This window comes from Syngnathus acus, chromosome 6, assembly GCF_901709675.1.
Source record: "Syngnathus acus chromosome 6, fSynAcu1.2, whole genome shotgun sequence".
NCBI classification, from domain to species: Eukaryota; Metazoa; Chordata; class Actinopteri; order Syngnathiformes; family Syngnathidae; genus Syngnathus; species Syngnathus acus.
The window spans coordinates 13,892,759-13,908,789 of NC_051092.1; the positions used below are offsets into that span (position 1 = coordinate 13,892,759).

Below are 16,031 nucleotides of genomic sequence, written 5' to 3' on the forward strand. Positions count from 1 at the left end.
ATTAAATACATAAATTGGAAAAAATCAGGACTTCACTAAAGTTTTATTCAAACTTTTATTTACAGATGGATTCGAAAAGCATCGTGTTTCTCAAGAACGTACTGAGTAGCTGTCATTCCAGCTAGGTAAAACTATTGATGTAGTGGCTGAAGCACAAAAAATAAACAATAAAAAAATGAAGTGACAGGAAAAAAGCAAATTTGTTACGAGCGCTGACCTTTTACCTCTTACATTTACCAGCCGGAAAAACAAAGTGCACCTCAGGGGTGACAATAAAATAAGCCTGAGTAAAGATAGCTAATTAAAACGTTGTTGGGTCAACATATTTAAAGCATTTACATATTGGGGGGGTTATAAAAGCTTTCCACACAAAAAGAGTCGGAGTACTTTGGTCACTGTTGAGTGACGGTGGAATTGAGCAGCCCAGACTTCACATTGGATTTAGAAGCCTTGGATAGGTCCCTCTGTGACAAAAGACAAAAATTCATTGGCTATAGAGAGGACTATTTTGGGCAAGGAATCTTTTTGTGCTACAACATCATGACATCAGAATAAGTTGGTGGGAATGAAGCAGTGTGCTTAGTTATGACTTTGAATCAAAGCTTGAAGGAAATGGTGTCTTTTTTTCCAGCATTGCTACCATTGTTACATGCTAAAGTTGTTAAACTGCATTTACCGCAAATTCCGAATAGGAGCCAGCGAATGCGTTAAAGGTGCGATCTGGAATATCCTGAGACTTGAGTGCTCCACACAGAGTGTTTCGGTTAATGTTTTCCTTGTTGGCTCGGGTGCTCTTTGCATGCCCGGGGTTTCGCAGGCCGAGACCCTACAAGTTGGGTTAAAATGACTTAATGCGCAGAAACAGAGTATGTAAGTTGCGTCCGGTGACGGCGCCCAAGCGTACCTTGCCGCTCAGCATGGACGGCTGGCACATGGTTCCCCCGAAGCCCGAAGTGAGGAGACTGTTTGGTGTTTGGATGGTTGACATTCCCACCTGCAGAAAACAGCCAAGCAACACAATGTGAAATCCAATGTGGTATTATTCTTACTCTAATTTCTGTTGCAATTCTTTTAACCAAGGTGACCTTTCGGTGTTTGATTGGTGTGGCGTTTCCAACGATGCGCCTTTTGGATGGGGTCCTCACTGTAGTGCCATACAACATGTCTTCCTGGGTCTGTTTGGTCTTCTTCAGTTGCTAATTAAAAAAATAAATGAATATACAATCAAACAAGGCCGATGATGGAAAAAAAGTTTTATTGTAGCTTTCACATACCCGCTCCAATTTCTCTTTCTCCTTCTCAATGTGGTGCTGCTCCCACTGCTGTTGCACATAATCCAGAAACTTCTGCCCATTGACAAAGAACTCTTTGCCTTGCTCAAGCTCCCAAGAATCGATTTGGGCCTTCAGAGTCTTTTCAAGCTAGCAAGAGAAAGTCAGAAACACTTGATGCCATCCTTCATATGGAAAATGTATTTTTACGCTCACACTCAACTATATTTGAGTCTATACTTAAACCTTTGCAGGTGGAATCAGTACTGCTACCTTGACCCACACGTATTTGTACACAGTGGGAGAATTTGGGCCAGCTTTACACAGTACCTTGGGCAAACTTTTCTGAAGGTCAGTCCGCTGCTTCTCCTCCTTCAGAAGATTTCCACCTCTGTTGTTGAACCGCGACGTATCATTCGCTTTCCTCTGAGACAAAAACACCCCCAAAACCATACATCATGTCCAGCACATAAATATCACCCAAAATATGTTGATAATGTTTCCAACAATGCAACATACTCACATCAAGTTCCAAATACACGGCCCAGTTCTCCTGCCATTTTGTGACGCCTTCAAACAGTTCTTTATGGTCCTCAAAGTAGCGCGTCAACGTTTTGATTTCTGCCTCGTGCAGATTGAGAAGCTCCTCTGTGAAATCGTCTGCGTAGACAAACACGACTGTTGCCATCACTGGAAACTTCATTTGGCACACAATGGAACTCGGCTAATTGTGCTAAATATGTCTATGTATCATATCTATCTATGTTGTGTGTATGTGTCTACATAATTGCAGGAGACATTCTAACCGTCGTAAAAATGAAGAAAAGCTTGGCGCTGTTCCTGGCTGTAGAAGCACGTGTCCCAGTAAAGCAAGATCTCAGCTCTGATGGCCTCGATGACGCTTTTCATACTCTGGAGTTTCAGCAGTTCAAGACGCTGGACCTCAGCCTGGAGCTGCAGCCGTTGAATACAAGCATTCATACACTGTTGCAGCGGGGAACTTGTTTTTTTTTAATAAATACTGATGATCAATTCTTACAGCCTCAATGTTGCTCTTCTTGGACTTGATCATGTGCTCGGACAAGATCTCCCTCTCCTCCAGGGGGATCTTCAGCCTGTCCCACAGTTCGCGGGCTTTAGTGCGGAGCGTCGCACACAGCACATCATTCTCCATCTTGCGCTCTTGGAACTGGTACGGGTTACAATCACCGTGTTATGACACCATACATCACGAGAAGGTCAAACGAGACACAGTTAAGTCACCTGGCTGAGGAGAAGTTGAAGAGCTTTGATGTTGTCGGTGGAGAGACAGAACACCTCCTCATCCTCATAAAGCACGTCCTTTTCAAAAGCGGTCTCGGCCTCATGCTCCAACTCATCCATGCATGCGATTATCTCCTTCTTTAAGCTCAAAAATTCGTTTTGACGACGCTCCTGAAAACAAAAACACGGTTTTAAGATAAGTGAGCAAATCATTCATTAATCATAAAAAAGGAAAATGAGCGACACCTTTTCCTTTGTGAGGTTATCAACGTGGGCCCGGTAGTCGTCGAGTTGCTTGATGGACGGGACCGATTCCTGGTCGATGCTGAAGGGGGCGGTGCACATGATGTCGCACAGTTCGCAATCTTTGAGAGTAAGACTCTTGAGATCGTCCATTCTCTGCTTCTTGTGCTCCTTCATCTGCTCCACACCAGTACGGCAGTTCTTCTCCATCTGCAACATGGTGCAGTTGGCCTCCTCCTTGGCACACAAGCAGAATATTAGCACGAGGCCAGTCCGGCTTATGAATCCATCAACCCATTTTATAGGCTGATATTAGAAACAGTTCAGTAGTGGAGTCACTCAAAATAATGTCCGTTTTATGTTTCAAATGTACCTCAAACGGGGGCATCTGAAGTTCACTGCAAAGAAGTTCAAGTTCTTGGCGGTAAGTTTCAATGTTTTTAATGACTCGCGTTTTGAGCTCCTCTTCTTCGACTATCATCAAATCCAGCATACCCTGCAGCACACGTAAGAATCCAGACATACCAGACAGACCGTCAGTCAGCGACTACTGACAGAAACCGTTAAGCGCTTATTGCAGTGATCCTACTTTGATGTGCATGTGAACCATTTTAGTTCTTTGGAGGCGTTGATCCTCTAACACTCCTATTTCTTCCCATATATCCCGCAACTTGACCAGAGCTCTGTTGAGGTAGGCAACAGACTCTGCAGCATGGACTTCACTGCAAGAAAATCAGGGAAAACAGCAAGTACTTTCCATGTATGCAGCTTTTGTTCACCATATATTTATTTTACCTTGTTAACATACCCTGATTTGTTTAATATTTTTCCCATACACCCTGCTATATGTTGGGATTTTGTCTTTGATAATTCTCTGAATTTATCCTCAATGAATTATTTATCTTTGCTTTTCAATTTCAAAAACAGTGACAAGCAGAGTAATTACATTTTCTTCCACTAGATGACAAGTTACAATGTACATTCGTATCCACCTGTGTTCAACTAAATCGATTTGTCACCGACTAAGTACACTTCTGAGTAAACTGAGATGAAATCATGATAAAATAAATATGCATTTTTTGTGACACTTTTGTCGGGTGGTGTGCCATTAGATTTTTCGTGTGTCGAATATATGAAGAAGCTAACATCACTTAGCTTTTGACGCAATGCTGACGACGCAGTGGACTAGCTGCAATAACAATTCCGATTCAAATTCTCAAGTAAATCGAGCAATGCTAGCGGCATTTACAAGACCCCAGTGGCGACTTTTGTTCAGGGTTAGCGAAAACAGAATAAAAACGCTCGTAAAGGCCCAATTGGCTAGTTAAGCTACGTTTTACCAACAATCCCGCCTTTGCAAATAATACTTTCGCTGATTACAAATAAGACACCAACCTCACTCTCATGTTGCCAAAGCAGACTCCTCTAAAAAAATAAAAATAACAAAAGTTTCTGCCGTGCAATTTACGTGAGGGGGGACGACCGTCTTCTTTCGGTTACCACCAGCTCGATTGTCGACTCCAAGCTGCAGCAGCCCTGCGTTTGAAATTTGCAACGACGGAATGCGTGCACTCTGATTGGCTCAGAGCGATGACGTCGCTGGAGAAACTTCCGCTATGACGTCACGTCAGAGTTAGTTCTTATTTCGGCTGCTCCCGGTAGGGGTCGCCGGAGCAGCGCAATCGTTTCCATTCCTCTGTTACACTAACCACCTGCATATTTGATGTACAGCACTGTATTTGTAAATATGTTTATCCAATGCTAGTCGTTATTTTACTTAGAAATTTGGCCCGAGTACAAGTGTATTTTGAATATATCGCGGAATGCTGATGGTTTAGTTGTAATTGTAGGTACATTATCTCTCATTAGATGATATAATGCAATTGGCAACTAAAATACTACCTTACCTGTACTGTTTTATGAACCAAATACTGATAACATCAAGTACTGTATGTAACAATAATTGCAATCTAGCCAGCACAGTATACTAGTGGTTAGCAAGTTTGCCTCACTGCTGTGACAGTTTTGCCCGCAAAAGAATTTCTCTTGTTTTTGAGATTCTGTTCTGCGAGAAGCTGAATCAGTCTGGGCAATGAGCCATCCAGCAGCGTTGGATGAAGATGTAATAACTTTCCGACAGGGGCTCTTTGGTTGGAAGACTTTATTTTCTCCTGTACCCGACAGCTTAGTATGTCAAAGTTACTGCAGTCTCAGAAAAATTGGTGCACTCTCCCTCAACCCTTTTCTCTGCTTCAGCTTTAATGGGTGGCAAACATTTTACAAAATGGATTCAAAAATTTGCAAGTAACCCTAACCCACCATATGACCCCTTGTACGACAAATGTTATTACATTATTGATTAGGGCAATAACAAGTTATCAATGTATTTACAATAATACCTATATTTCTCTTGGAGTGAAAAGATGATAAAATGAAAAATTTGAGAACCAGCAACTAGCTCACAGGAAGCAAATAAATAATAATGCACTTGCAAGGCCACAATACCAAATTTATGTATAAAACAAAACGAAAAATCGTTATTAGTGACAGTGTTGTGAATAGCAGTTCCTCAGAACTTCTTCACTGAACTGGTAAGTCAGCTTCTTTTTGACCTTTTGAATCTCGCCAGTTTTACCATAGTTCCTCAGAGCACGAGCCATTTTTTGGTAGGTCATTTGTTTGCGATTTCCTTTTTGGAATCCCCAGTGACTGGCCAAGGCCTCTTTGTGTTTAGTGGAGAATTGGAAGATCCCCTTTTCCTGGTCCACCCACCAGATAGAATCACTCATGTCGCCGCTTCTCAGCAAGTCCAAGAGAAACTGGTACAAACGGATTTTCCTCTTGGCGGCTAGATTTGAAAAATATGACACTCATTAAGGATTTGTCGTTGTTGTTGTCGTTTAATATTTTAACACCCGTTTCTGATTAGTATTGCATTTTTAGAATAAAAAACTAAGCATTGTAATCCGACTGTTTTCATCCATCAAAGGAGGCAGCACCGCCCCCTACTGGCGACTGATATTGACGTCAATTAAAATGCCCATGGGTTCGCATTGTCAACATCACGTGTCAAAACCCAGAAAACAGGAACATTTTTGAGTTGGTACTCACTTGTGTCTTTCTTGATGGAGGGCAGGTTATGGTATTCAGATGCGTCCTCACCTTCCGATACCTCAAGTGGGGGGCTGACAGCTCTCTTTTCCTCTTCTGAATAGTACTGGACGGACGACACTGGGCTTTGGTACTGATAGTACAGTGATGATGTGTAATTTGAGATCTTGAAGACAAAACATAAAAATATATTGTGGGCAGTTGTGAGTTTGTTGAGTCATGCAAAAAGAGGATGTAAATGGGTGACATCTCATTGGTGCTTTTCTTTGACTCAAATGTCAACTTGTAATGAGCAACACTTTGTATGTTCATCAGGCTGGCACAACATTCTTGGACTATATTTCATTCACTCAATCAGCAATTTCTGCACGCCATTTTTTTCCCCTTAGAATGGACGACATTGGATATTGTGCATGACAATTCTGGACCATTATAATCGTGGATAAAAAAGAAAAAGAAGAAACAATTGTGTGTAGACTGTAAGGACATTTATAAAAGGCCTCACTTGTGGCAGCACCGTGAGAGGCGGTTCCAGGTGAAGATGACCATCAGTGTTATATCGAAAAGGTTGAATTTGTTGAGGAGCAACGCACTGCAGCTCTGTTAAATGACTCGCCGGAAAATGGTCAAGGTCCGCAGGCTGGACATGCTCCGGGTGGTAGCTCCATCTGTAGTCTGAAAATCAGCACATGTTGTGTGACTCAGAGCCATGAAGTGTTGGTATCAAATCGTCGTCTTACCTTCAAAAACGTCCCCCACGTTAGTGAGGTAAGGGTACAACTCTGTTGGTGCTCGATAACTCTCCGGCTCATGTTGAATAATTTCCTCAGAGGCCTTTGGTGAGAGGAAGTATACAATTGTGAAAAAAATGTGTTTGATTAGTTAGGCGAGATACTCAAAAATTCAAAGCAACAAACTGCAATAAAACTATAATGACCGGACTTGTGTTACTATTTGGTGACCTTACACTACACGTGTTACGTACTGTGCACTGTGCTTTTTGTATGAAATGAGTAATGGCCATTTTGAAGACATGGAAAGTAAATAAACACAAAAATATATTGCGCAACAATGTAAAGTTGACTGTAGTTGTCCCTTCAAATCCTAAAAAGAACCGAACCTTTAATTAATATATAATGTATAAAGTAAGATTCACAAATCGTATGTACAAAAACACAAGACAAAGTCATTATGTGCTACAACGGTAATTAAAAGCTGAAATAACTGTTTTCTGTGCGTGCGTGGGCTGAAAGTGACAAAAAAATGAGCACTTACAGGTGGTATGACAAAGCCTTCCATGGTGTAGTATTAGAATTTTGAAGCAGATCATAAATGGTAACTTTGTCTTCTCCTGCCTGAGCGACAATGTGACACATCGAGTGACTTGAACAGACAAACGGGAACTGAGAGTGACCTCAAATGGTCACAGTCCCAACAGCCAATTGTCTGATTATTTTACATCTCTACTTCCCTGCCAGCTAATTATGTCACATTTTTAAACATACTACATATTCATCAGTGATTCATATTTGAGTATATAATGTATTATATACTTGACTATCAATACCAACAACATGTATTGTTATATGGGATTTAGTATCTGCTTAATGGCGGACACTGAAACCAAAAGCGAAGTTTGGAATTAGCTTTGTTCCTCTTTTAGTTTGGAATAATGGTTTGGGTTGAGGAAGTTTTCGACATGAAAATGAAACTCAGTAAAATGCCATTTTGAAATGTATCTGTTTACGTGTTACCTTTGCTCAGTACTCCTTTTGCTTTACTCCGGCCACTTGGGAGCTCAGTTGAATGAAGACCCATTACAGACTAAAATACGTCAACTGGAACTGGGTGATGGAGAGAAATGTCTTTAAGAGCTCCAGCCTCAACCAGTCAGCCAGATTTGATTCGAGTCGTGTCTTCCTGTATTGAGCTTGTATGTTCCCCTTTGACACTAGCTTCCATTCATCATTTCAATAACATGCACAGACCTCAGCTTCCCCATGACCCTTAACAGAATGGATGTATGGATGGGTGGCCCCTCAAGAATGAATCATGAATCTACTTCCCATTCCAATGACAATTTTCTAAATAGGGGAATTGCCACACTGCATTTGTGTGTGAATTATACACCGAGACCATTTTCCTGTAGACAGTATTTTTGGTGACAATTGATAGGTGCCTTAACTTTGGCTCAAAAAAGAAACATGATCATTACAGTACGCTACTATCGTCTTGTTTATGACAGTATCAACATCTTGTTGTTGTCGCCATCTAGCGGTGTTATGTGTTTTGGGGGGGACCAATCCTGTCAGCATCCGGGCTAGAGAGAGCTGACAGGCAGAAGCAGACAACCAAAACATCGCATCCAGGCCTCAGCATCTCCATCCTTGGTGCGGCGATGCTCCCTGCCAACCTGACCATGACTCCCTGAGGGGGTACCCCAGTCTCGCGGAGGGGATTTCGCAACACGGGACCCGCATGGAAGGAACATGGCGGCGATGAGGACTTTAACGGCGGCGGGTCTCGTTCTAGCCTTGTGCGCCCTCGGCCTGATCGCGGTGGCCATCGGCACTGACAATTGGTACGAGACAGACGCCAGGAGGCACAGAGAGCGCTGCAAGAATTACTCCAACAAGAGAACCGACCCGGGCTACATCTACATCTCCAACAACAACCTCCCGCTGCGCATGCTGCCCAAGGCGAGCGCCGAGTCGGAGGCAGGAATGCCGAGGCTGCGGGCTCGGCGGCACCTTACGCCTCAAGCCTCCGCCATGGAGTCGTTGTGCAATCGGCATTTCAACTCCACCGTCACCGGACTGTGGAGGAAGTGTCACCGGATGGGATTTGACCTGGAGACGGAAGATTTAATCTTTAAAGGTTTGCTGCAGTAGTCGTATTTGTGTGCGTACGTGTGAAATGTGTTTAAACATCTTGCGCAATCCAATCGAAATTGCAGGTCCACATTAAAAATATCAACATAGTAACAGGCGTGTTTGACAATACGATTCTCCATCTTGGTGTGGGTTGGATGGATGCATTTGGTGGATGATGAAAGGTTGTTGGGGGGCGGGGTACGGGGGCATCTTCTTATCCTGCCAGGATGCTTTACGTGACCCCCCCCCCTCCCCCTTTTTTGTGTGCCGTTTGGTTCCACAGGATTGGTTGCACGTTGCACTCCAATAAAATACTACTACTCTTCATCGGCATTGCCCAGAAACGTGCCCATCAACCTGACCAAGACGATCAGGCAGGATGAGTGGCATGCGCTACGTGAGTCTTTTGTTTTTGCCTACTGGAAATGAAACCTCCAACAACAACAACGATAGCAAATCGCGCTGCTCAAACTTCTTCTTTTGTAGATCTCCAGAGGATGACTGTGAGTTTCATCGGCATGGCCATATCTATCATCCTGTTTGGCTGGACCATTGGCGTGCTGGGCTGTTGGAAGGCACATGACCTCATGCAGTATGTTGCTGGACTGCTCTTCCTCATGGGAGGTAAGCGCAATATGCCAAATCACCTCATGAGGGCAGTAACCTCAAAGGGATCCAAGCGCTAGAAACAACCCCCCTCCCAAAAGTCCAGTTTTAGTCCTATATTTTCTTTTATAAATAATAATAATAATAACAATAATAATAATAGAATTATGATAATAACAATTATGATTGTATAACAACAACAGCAACAATAACAACAATAATGTATTTAATAAGAGTTTATAATAGCTTTTACAATTGTAACAAAATAGCACCATGTAATGAAACCAGAATGGCCTAAACGTTCAAACAAGCTAAACAGAAACAGCACTAAAATGCTACAACAGCCCTCCCTCCGAATGTATTGGAACGGCCAGGTCAATATTTTGGTATTTCTTGTATATTAGACGTTTGATTCTCAGAATTGATTCTGCTGTGACCATCATGACTTTCATCATGAGTAAAGACGAGAGAACCCGTTCCAGAAGCAATCATGTAAGCTCAAACTTTAACATTGTCTTCATCATGCTTCACAGATGAGCTTGTGCAGATCCTTTCTTTCGCCATACTTTGGCCTTTCCATTACTTTGGTAGAGGTTCATCTAAAACTTGGCTACAGAATGCTTGGCCAACCTGTTGCCCAGTAAACTGTAGTTGCTTTTTTACAACATTCCAAAATGTCATTTACTGAGCCCAATGTTTGTGCAATAGCACTTGGTTGATTTTCCCTCTTCTCTCAGCTTCAAGTTTACTTTTCTTCCATACACAGCTCTCTGATCTTCACGTTTGTTGATGTTAGGCACTCACCAGCCAAAAATCCCTGATGTTCACAACCTAACAGTAGCTAACACACAAAATAAGCTCATGCATTCCTCTCCATTTTACAGTAGGAAATCTTTTAACATCCATCACGTGTTTCACTTCCTTCTGATAGGAACATGCTGTATCATCTCTCTCTGCACGTGTGTGGCGGGAATCAACTTTGAACTGTCTCGTTATCCTCGCTACCTGTTTGGAATACCGGAGGACATCAGCCACGGCTACGGCTGGTCCATGTTCTGCGCGTGGGGCGGACTTGGACTGACTCTGCTGGCCGGGTTCCTGTGCACGCTCGCCCCATCCCTCTACCCGCCGCACACCCCCGTGACCCACAAGCCGCGACAGGAGAACGGCTGCGTGTGACGGGTTAACCCGAGACGGACAACGCGGTGACCTGCATTCGGGACATTTTGCGGGAATTCAGCAGCGTGCGGAGTGACACAAAGAAAGCACAAGAACGTGGGGGGAGGGTGAATATTTGACTGAAGATGATCCTCCTCATGACTGAACTGATCAGTGTTTTTGCTTGCTCTCCAGGAGGACAGTACTTATAGTTCAGCACATTTGTTAACACCCCCCTCTCCACCATCTGACTAAAGAGAATAGCACAACCTGGAAACTGTATTAAATATGAAAACATATGGATGTGTACTGTCACATTTAAAAGGGCAACCGTGTATCATTATGTATCATTCAGCACAAGTTATGTACGTGTACCTTTTGAGCCGTATGTATGCAGATGCGTTTGTGTTTATTCAAGGGGGAAAAAAAAAGGCACATTAAGTCCAAACTGTGTTCAACGCAAGTGTTTTTGTTGTTCTTGAGGTGGTCTACCCCAAGGGGATATTTTTCAAAAATAAAACAGCCATGCAAAACATTCTGTGTGGAGCACATAATGACTGTCACACACATCAGCGCAATCTATTCGAATGTTTTCCGTAAAAAAATTAACGCTAACTTTCAATACCGTCTAACATTCTCTGACAATATGTTTGTTTATTATTGTGGCTTTCCAGTGAGTGTATTCCACTGCGACCCTGAGAAGCAAAATTGGCCTTTATTTGTTTTGTTCCTTTTGTGACTAAACACAATGACTTAGAAATGGCATGAATGATCAATCAAGGCATTTTTTTCCTTTAAGAAGAAAGGTCTTCTACATTCCTAACACAAAAGAAAGTGGTGTAAATAAGCTCACTGTGTGAAGCAATGTTCTTTTGCTTCTCTTCAGTTGTTTTAATAGTAATTGTCAGTTTAATTCAAAACATGGAGCCAAGCAACTCATGCCAAACAATGAGTCGACGGGACACATCTATACTTATTTCTATAAAACTGACGTGGCACATGCAGCTTACAAAACTTGCCCGCAATGTTTACCAGAGGTTAAAACTTAAGTGACATTAAATCCCAATGCTGACTCTACTAATTTCCCGAGGTTTCGTAGCTCTTCTTTAAAACTGTTGCTTAAAATAAATGTAAACTCTTTATGTGATTATTTGCAGCTGTAACCACCAAACAGACTCCCCGTGTATATTGAAACCATTAATGTTGTAATGAGATTCCAATAGAATGATACGTTAGAATGATCTATTGTGTGTTGTTTTGAGATTACGGTATAACTGTTGGCAGCAAATATTCTTGTTTGTAGCAGTAAATTCAAAACAGCGCAAGAACAAGGCAGAAAAGCTCAAAGGGCTAAATCACAAGTGGACTCAAACAGGCTCAGGGATTTGGGGAGTGTACAACTGAACAACATCTACGACAACAGAAAATACTCTAAATGAATGGATGAAAGCGAGCCAAATTGTGTTTTGCCTATCATTACTCAATAATACCAAAATCGTGAAACAAAAATCTCCTGAGATGCAATTAAGCATCAGACAGATCATTATCACGTCACAAGTTCCGCCTGCTGTCTAATTACTTCATTTGCATCTCGCTAGTTTAAGCTACTAACTTTATTGGCTCCCGGCATATAAAAGTCTAACGAGTTTACTAACTGCAGCTGTGCAGCTGGCTAATTTCTATTCTACTCTATTCTACTCTATTCTACTCTACCAGCTCAGTGGCCTAGTGGTAGAGTGTCAGCCCTGAGACTGGAAGGTTCTGGGTTCAAACCCTGGCTGGGTCATACCAAAGACTCTAAAAATGGGACCCATTTCTTCCCTGCTTGGCACTCAATGTAAGGGGTTGTAAATGGGGTCTCTTAGATCACCAAATGATTTCCGAGCGCGGCAGCGCTGCTGCTCACTGCTCCCCCAGGGGATGGATCAAAATCACACGGGGATGGGTTAAATGCAGAGGACAAATTTCACCACACCCAGATGTGTGTGTGTGTGACGATCATTGGGACTTTAACTTTTTAAACTTATTTTCTACTCTACTCTACTCTACTCTACTCTATTCTACTCTACTCTACTCTACTCTACTCTACTCTACTCTACTCTACTCTACTCTACTCTACTCTACCCTACTTTACCCTACCCCACCCCACCCCACTACCACCACCACCACCACCACTACACTACACTACACTACACTACACTACACTACACTACACTACACTACACTACACTACACTACACTACACTACACTACACTACACTACACTCTACTCAGTCAGTGTTGTGTATGCGTCTGAGAGGCTGTCAAATCTACTGACCTGCCTTTGTTTGTGCTTTCAATGTCAGTGAGCAGAAGGCATTCTTCTAACAGCAGGCCTTCTCGCTCCAAACCATCACAAGCATGCCACAAAAATGTATGCTTCTGTCGGAAGAATTAATGATCCCCCAACCCCCAAAATAAACGTCTTGCCGGGTGCTTTTGTGAGCCTCTATAGGTTTAACATACACAGCGGATTTTTCCCCCTGCAATCTCGTCAAAACAGACACGTCGGCTGCTCCCTTGAAATTTCCACAGCCTTGTGGACATATAAGGTTTCTGTGCATGCTGAAATCCTGCTTCTTTGGACAGCGCCCCTTTCCTACATTGGTGTGCTAAACAGAGCCGTTTTCAAACAGGGGTCCCACAGGGGAAGCTGGAGTGTGAGGGAAACCAGACGGAGGAAATCCCACCCAGTTGAGCCTGTTGGCTGGCAGCACATCTGGACCCCAAAAACAAGCACAGGCATCATCTCTGGCACATTTATTGCTATGTGCTTGTCGCAGACAAGAACATACAGATGGAAGCTATATGACCAATTACAAGTCATTCGCAGACATGTGATGACCCTGTTTGAATGCAGGAGTATAGTGGCAATGTTTGAACTTTGAACTTAAGATATGTGTCAATATAGAATACACGAGATACATTTGGAATTATTTCCCATGTATTTAATTCTTAACACAATGCACAAAAATACCAATATTTTAAACAAAACCCAAATTGTTACAAATTGACTCCAAAGCGTAGTGGCTTTTGGAGAAACATTTTATGGTCAAAGTAAAACGCTTCCAGATGGAGTTGGAAGGGAACGACAGGACCCAGACGCCAATTAAGAAGGGCCACTTGAAGGGACACTGAGGAAATAACACAAAATAAATGTTTATAGGTTTGTCGGGTTCATACAAAAAAAGAACAATGGAATAGTGTTTATATCCAAATTAACTAGATAGTACTTTACTACCAGTAAAGAGATATGTACATATTAAAAGTCAGTAATTTGTATGCTATTTTAATTGTAACATGATAAAGCTTTGTCATTACAAAAACTTATTTTTTTTAAAGCCCCTGGGCCTTTACAACATTGTGGAAATCAACACACACACACACACACACACACACACACACACACACACACACACACACACACACACACACACACACACACACACACACACACACACACACACACACACACACACACACACACACACACACACACACACATATGATTGGTTCACATAGCTCAATCCAAGTAATGTTCACATTTTCTGAGCCGGCCTCTTGACTCAGAGGAAATGTTCCAATTCGTGTGTTGGTCCCCTTTAATGACACATCCTCAAAAACTTTACAATTCCACGATAATGTGAATGGACTATGATCCCGGATTGAGATATTGTGTTTTAAGGCGACTCAGTCTACTCCCGTGGCTGCGGATGATCAGAGATAGCAGCTCCTGTTTGTCCTTCAGTCCCAGCGAGATGTATTTTGTGTCCCTCAGGCTATCTCTGACGTCCCCCACTTGCTTGAGCACAAAGCCACTCAGTTGTTGCTCCTCTCTTAGCTCGCTTTCTTGGCTCTGCTTGAACTTCACTTCTAGTTCCTCCAGAGACTTGTCCACACTGGCGAAAGCCTCAGAGATCTGGGATATCTCCCTCAAGAGGAAGCGGCCATAGGTGTCCTCCCCGTCCAGGTCGTTGGCAACCGCACGGCCGATGCTCTCCAGAAGTCGCGCAGAGTCCTCCGTCTGAAGCCGGGTGAGGATCAAATCCTCCCGCACCAGCGCGTCACTCTCCTCCTCCGCCACGGAACACGGGGAGCCATCAGAGAATCTGAAGACCATCTGGCATTTTTCCGGGTCTAATGTGTCCTCGTAGTCGCCGTCCGGGACGTAGAAGTGATGGAAAGTACCGTTGGAGATCTCGGCTTGCAGGGGGCCGCTGTAGACAGCCGAGCTGAGGGGCAGACATGTGAGCACGATGAGCACCAGAAGATTCATCGTGCGCCTCCTCTCCACAACCCAGCATGTGTGCTGGGAGTGGGATCAGGCGCACGGTTTTCATCCAGGGTCATGTTACACAGCCTCCCCCTGCGCCATACCCACCCCCCATTTCCCCCAGCATGCTAAACCTGAGCTGGGGCCCCTCGTGGGCCCTGGTCATCATGCCGACCACACAAAGCTGCTACTCACTCACACCACACACAATACTATAACCACTTCCTTAATACAGAATGTTATTCAGAGATGTTTATAGAATTTGATTAATTGATTAAAGTCTTTAAAGAAGCCATGAACAATAAACTGAAACATGAAGTTAAATTTAATTAAAATTTAAAAAATGACTACAAGTAGTCTTTATTCACTAATACAATCTTCATACAGTATATTTTGTACGCATCCTGTTGAGTAAATTGTTTCACTCAAGATGTTTGTGGTAAGACATCATTTCTAAATGATATTTATACTGTAATTATCCACCAACGTTGTGCTCCATCAGTGCAAGAACCACAGTGATTAAAACACAGAAGCATGTTGACAATCTGCATTCACAATATGTGCTGAAAAATGACTTTCATTTATTTTCAACTTGACTAACTGCATACCTACTTACTGACTGGGCCTAAAAAAAAACATTAGTCAGAATCATTTCCAATCCCCCCCCCCCCCCCCTCCTGTGTCACATAACTTTATGACTTAATGTCTAAATTGCGGTGGAGAAAAGTAGGGCTTGAAATATATTAGTTTCACTCTCCAGACAGTCATTTGGGATCAACACATTCAGAAAAAAAATCTCCATGGGTTGCATTCACACAGGAGCAGTTTTGAATAGTGTTGAGGATGGCTTTAATTATAGTGGATCACCGCCACGGGCCTGCAACATAAGTAAAAGTAGTACCCCAGTGATTCGTCATGTGATCATATCAGAGACACACCCCGAGGGGGGGGGGGGGTGTACGATCCAATCTGCTGCATATCCTGGCCTGGATAATTACATCATCACAGGGTGGTCTCTATACATGTCAACAGCAAGTGGAAACATATGGTCAGCTGTAAACACAAAGCCGTCCACATTGTTGCCGTTGTGCTGCTATCAGTCTAGCGTGCAGCATTTGACTGTTGAACCGGAAAGGTCCGACACGCTCATTCTTTGGATTTATAACCAGTTCTCCCATAGGAAATAATACTGCA

At 42.9% G+C, this 16,031-nt stretch overlaps 4 protein-coding genes across 5 annotated transcripts; 1 reads left to right on the forward strand and 3 right to left on the reverse strand.

The window, feature by feature from the left end:
* Positions 1 to 38: 38 nt before the first annotated feature.
* Positions 39 to 4,341, reverse strand: LOC119124015 (protein regulator of cytokinesis 1-like). Of its 2 annotated transcripts, XM_037253589.1 has the most exons (14): positions 4,173 to 4,341; positions 3,367 to 3,499; positions 3,151 to 3,273; positions 2,781 to 3,014; positions 2,535 to 2,705; positions 2,311 to 2,460; positions 2,078 to 2,225; positions 1,795 to 1,931; positions 1,602 to 1,697; positions 1,275 to 1,421; positions 1,086 to 1,196; positions 905 to 994; positions 677 to 826; positions 39 to 464 (listed from the first exon to the last, which is right to left on the reverse strand). In XM_037253589.1, the coding sequence occupies exons 1-14, from the start codon at positions 4,181 to 4,183 to the stop codon at positions 393 to 395; spliced, it is 1,773 nt and encodes a 590-aa protein (XP_037109484.1). In that variant the 5' UTR covers positions 4,184 to 4,341; the 3' UTR covers positions 39 to 392. The 2 variants fall into 2 exon arrangements, with proteins under 2 accessions (XP_037109484.1, XP_037109485.1); XM_037253590.1 differs by lacking the exon at positions 4,173 to 4,341 and having other exon boundaries at positions 3,151 to 3,177; positions 3,368 to 3,439.
* Positions 4,342 to 4,923: 582 nt separating this feature from the next.
* spi1a (Spi-1 proto-oncogene a) lies at positions 4,924 to 7,305 on the reverse strand. Its single transcript, XM_037253742.1, has 5 exons — positions 7,164 to 7,305; positions 6,629 to 6,722; positions 6,394 to 6,563; positions 5,889 to 6,054; positions 4,924 to 5,625 (listed from the first exon to the last, which is right to left on the reverse strand). The coding sequence occupies exons 1-5, from the start codon at positions 7,185 to 7,187 to the stop codon at positions 5,318 to 5,320; spliced, it is 762 nt and encodes a 253-aa protein (XP_037109637.1). The 5' UTR covers positions 7,188 to 7,305; the 3' UTR covers positions 4,924 to 5,317.
* An 863-nt stretch (positions 7,306 to 8,168) lies between these two features.
* Positions 8,169 to 11,060, forward strand: si:ch211-87j1.4 (transmembrane protein 178B). Its single transcript, XM_037253717.1, has 4 exons — positions 8,169 to 8,765; positions 9,045 to 9,158; positions 9,248 to 9,385; positions 10,299 to 11,060. The coding sequence occupies exons 1-4, from the start codon at positions 8,378 to 8,380 to the stop codon at positions 10,544 to 10,546; spliced, it is 888 nt and encodes a 295-aa protein (XP_037109612.1). The 5' UTR covers positions 8,169 to 8,377; the 3' UTR covers positions 10,547 to 11,060.
* A 3,088-nt stretch (positions 11,061 to 14,148) lies between these two features.
* Positions 14,149 to 14,898, reverse strand: fibina (fin bud initiation factor a). The gene has a single exon (XM_037253768.1). It carries the CDS (start codon positions 14,838 to 14,840, stop codon positions 14,217 to 14,219), a length of 624 nt encoding a protein of 207 aa, XP_037109663.1. The 5' UTR covers positions 14,841 to 14,898; the 3' UTR covers positions 14,149 to 14,216.
* Positions 14,899 to 16,031: the final 1,133 nt, after the last annotated feature.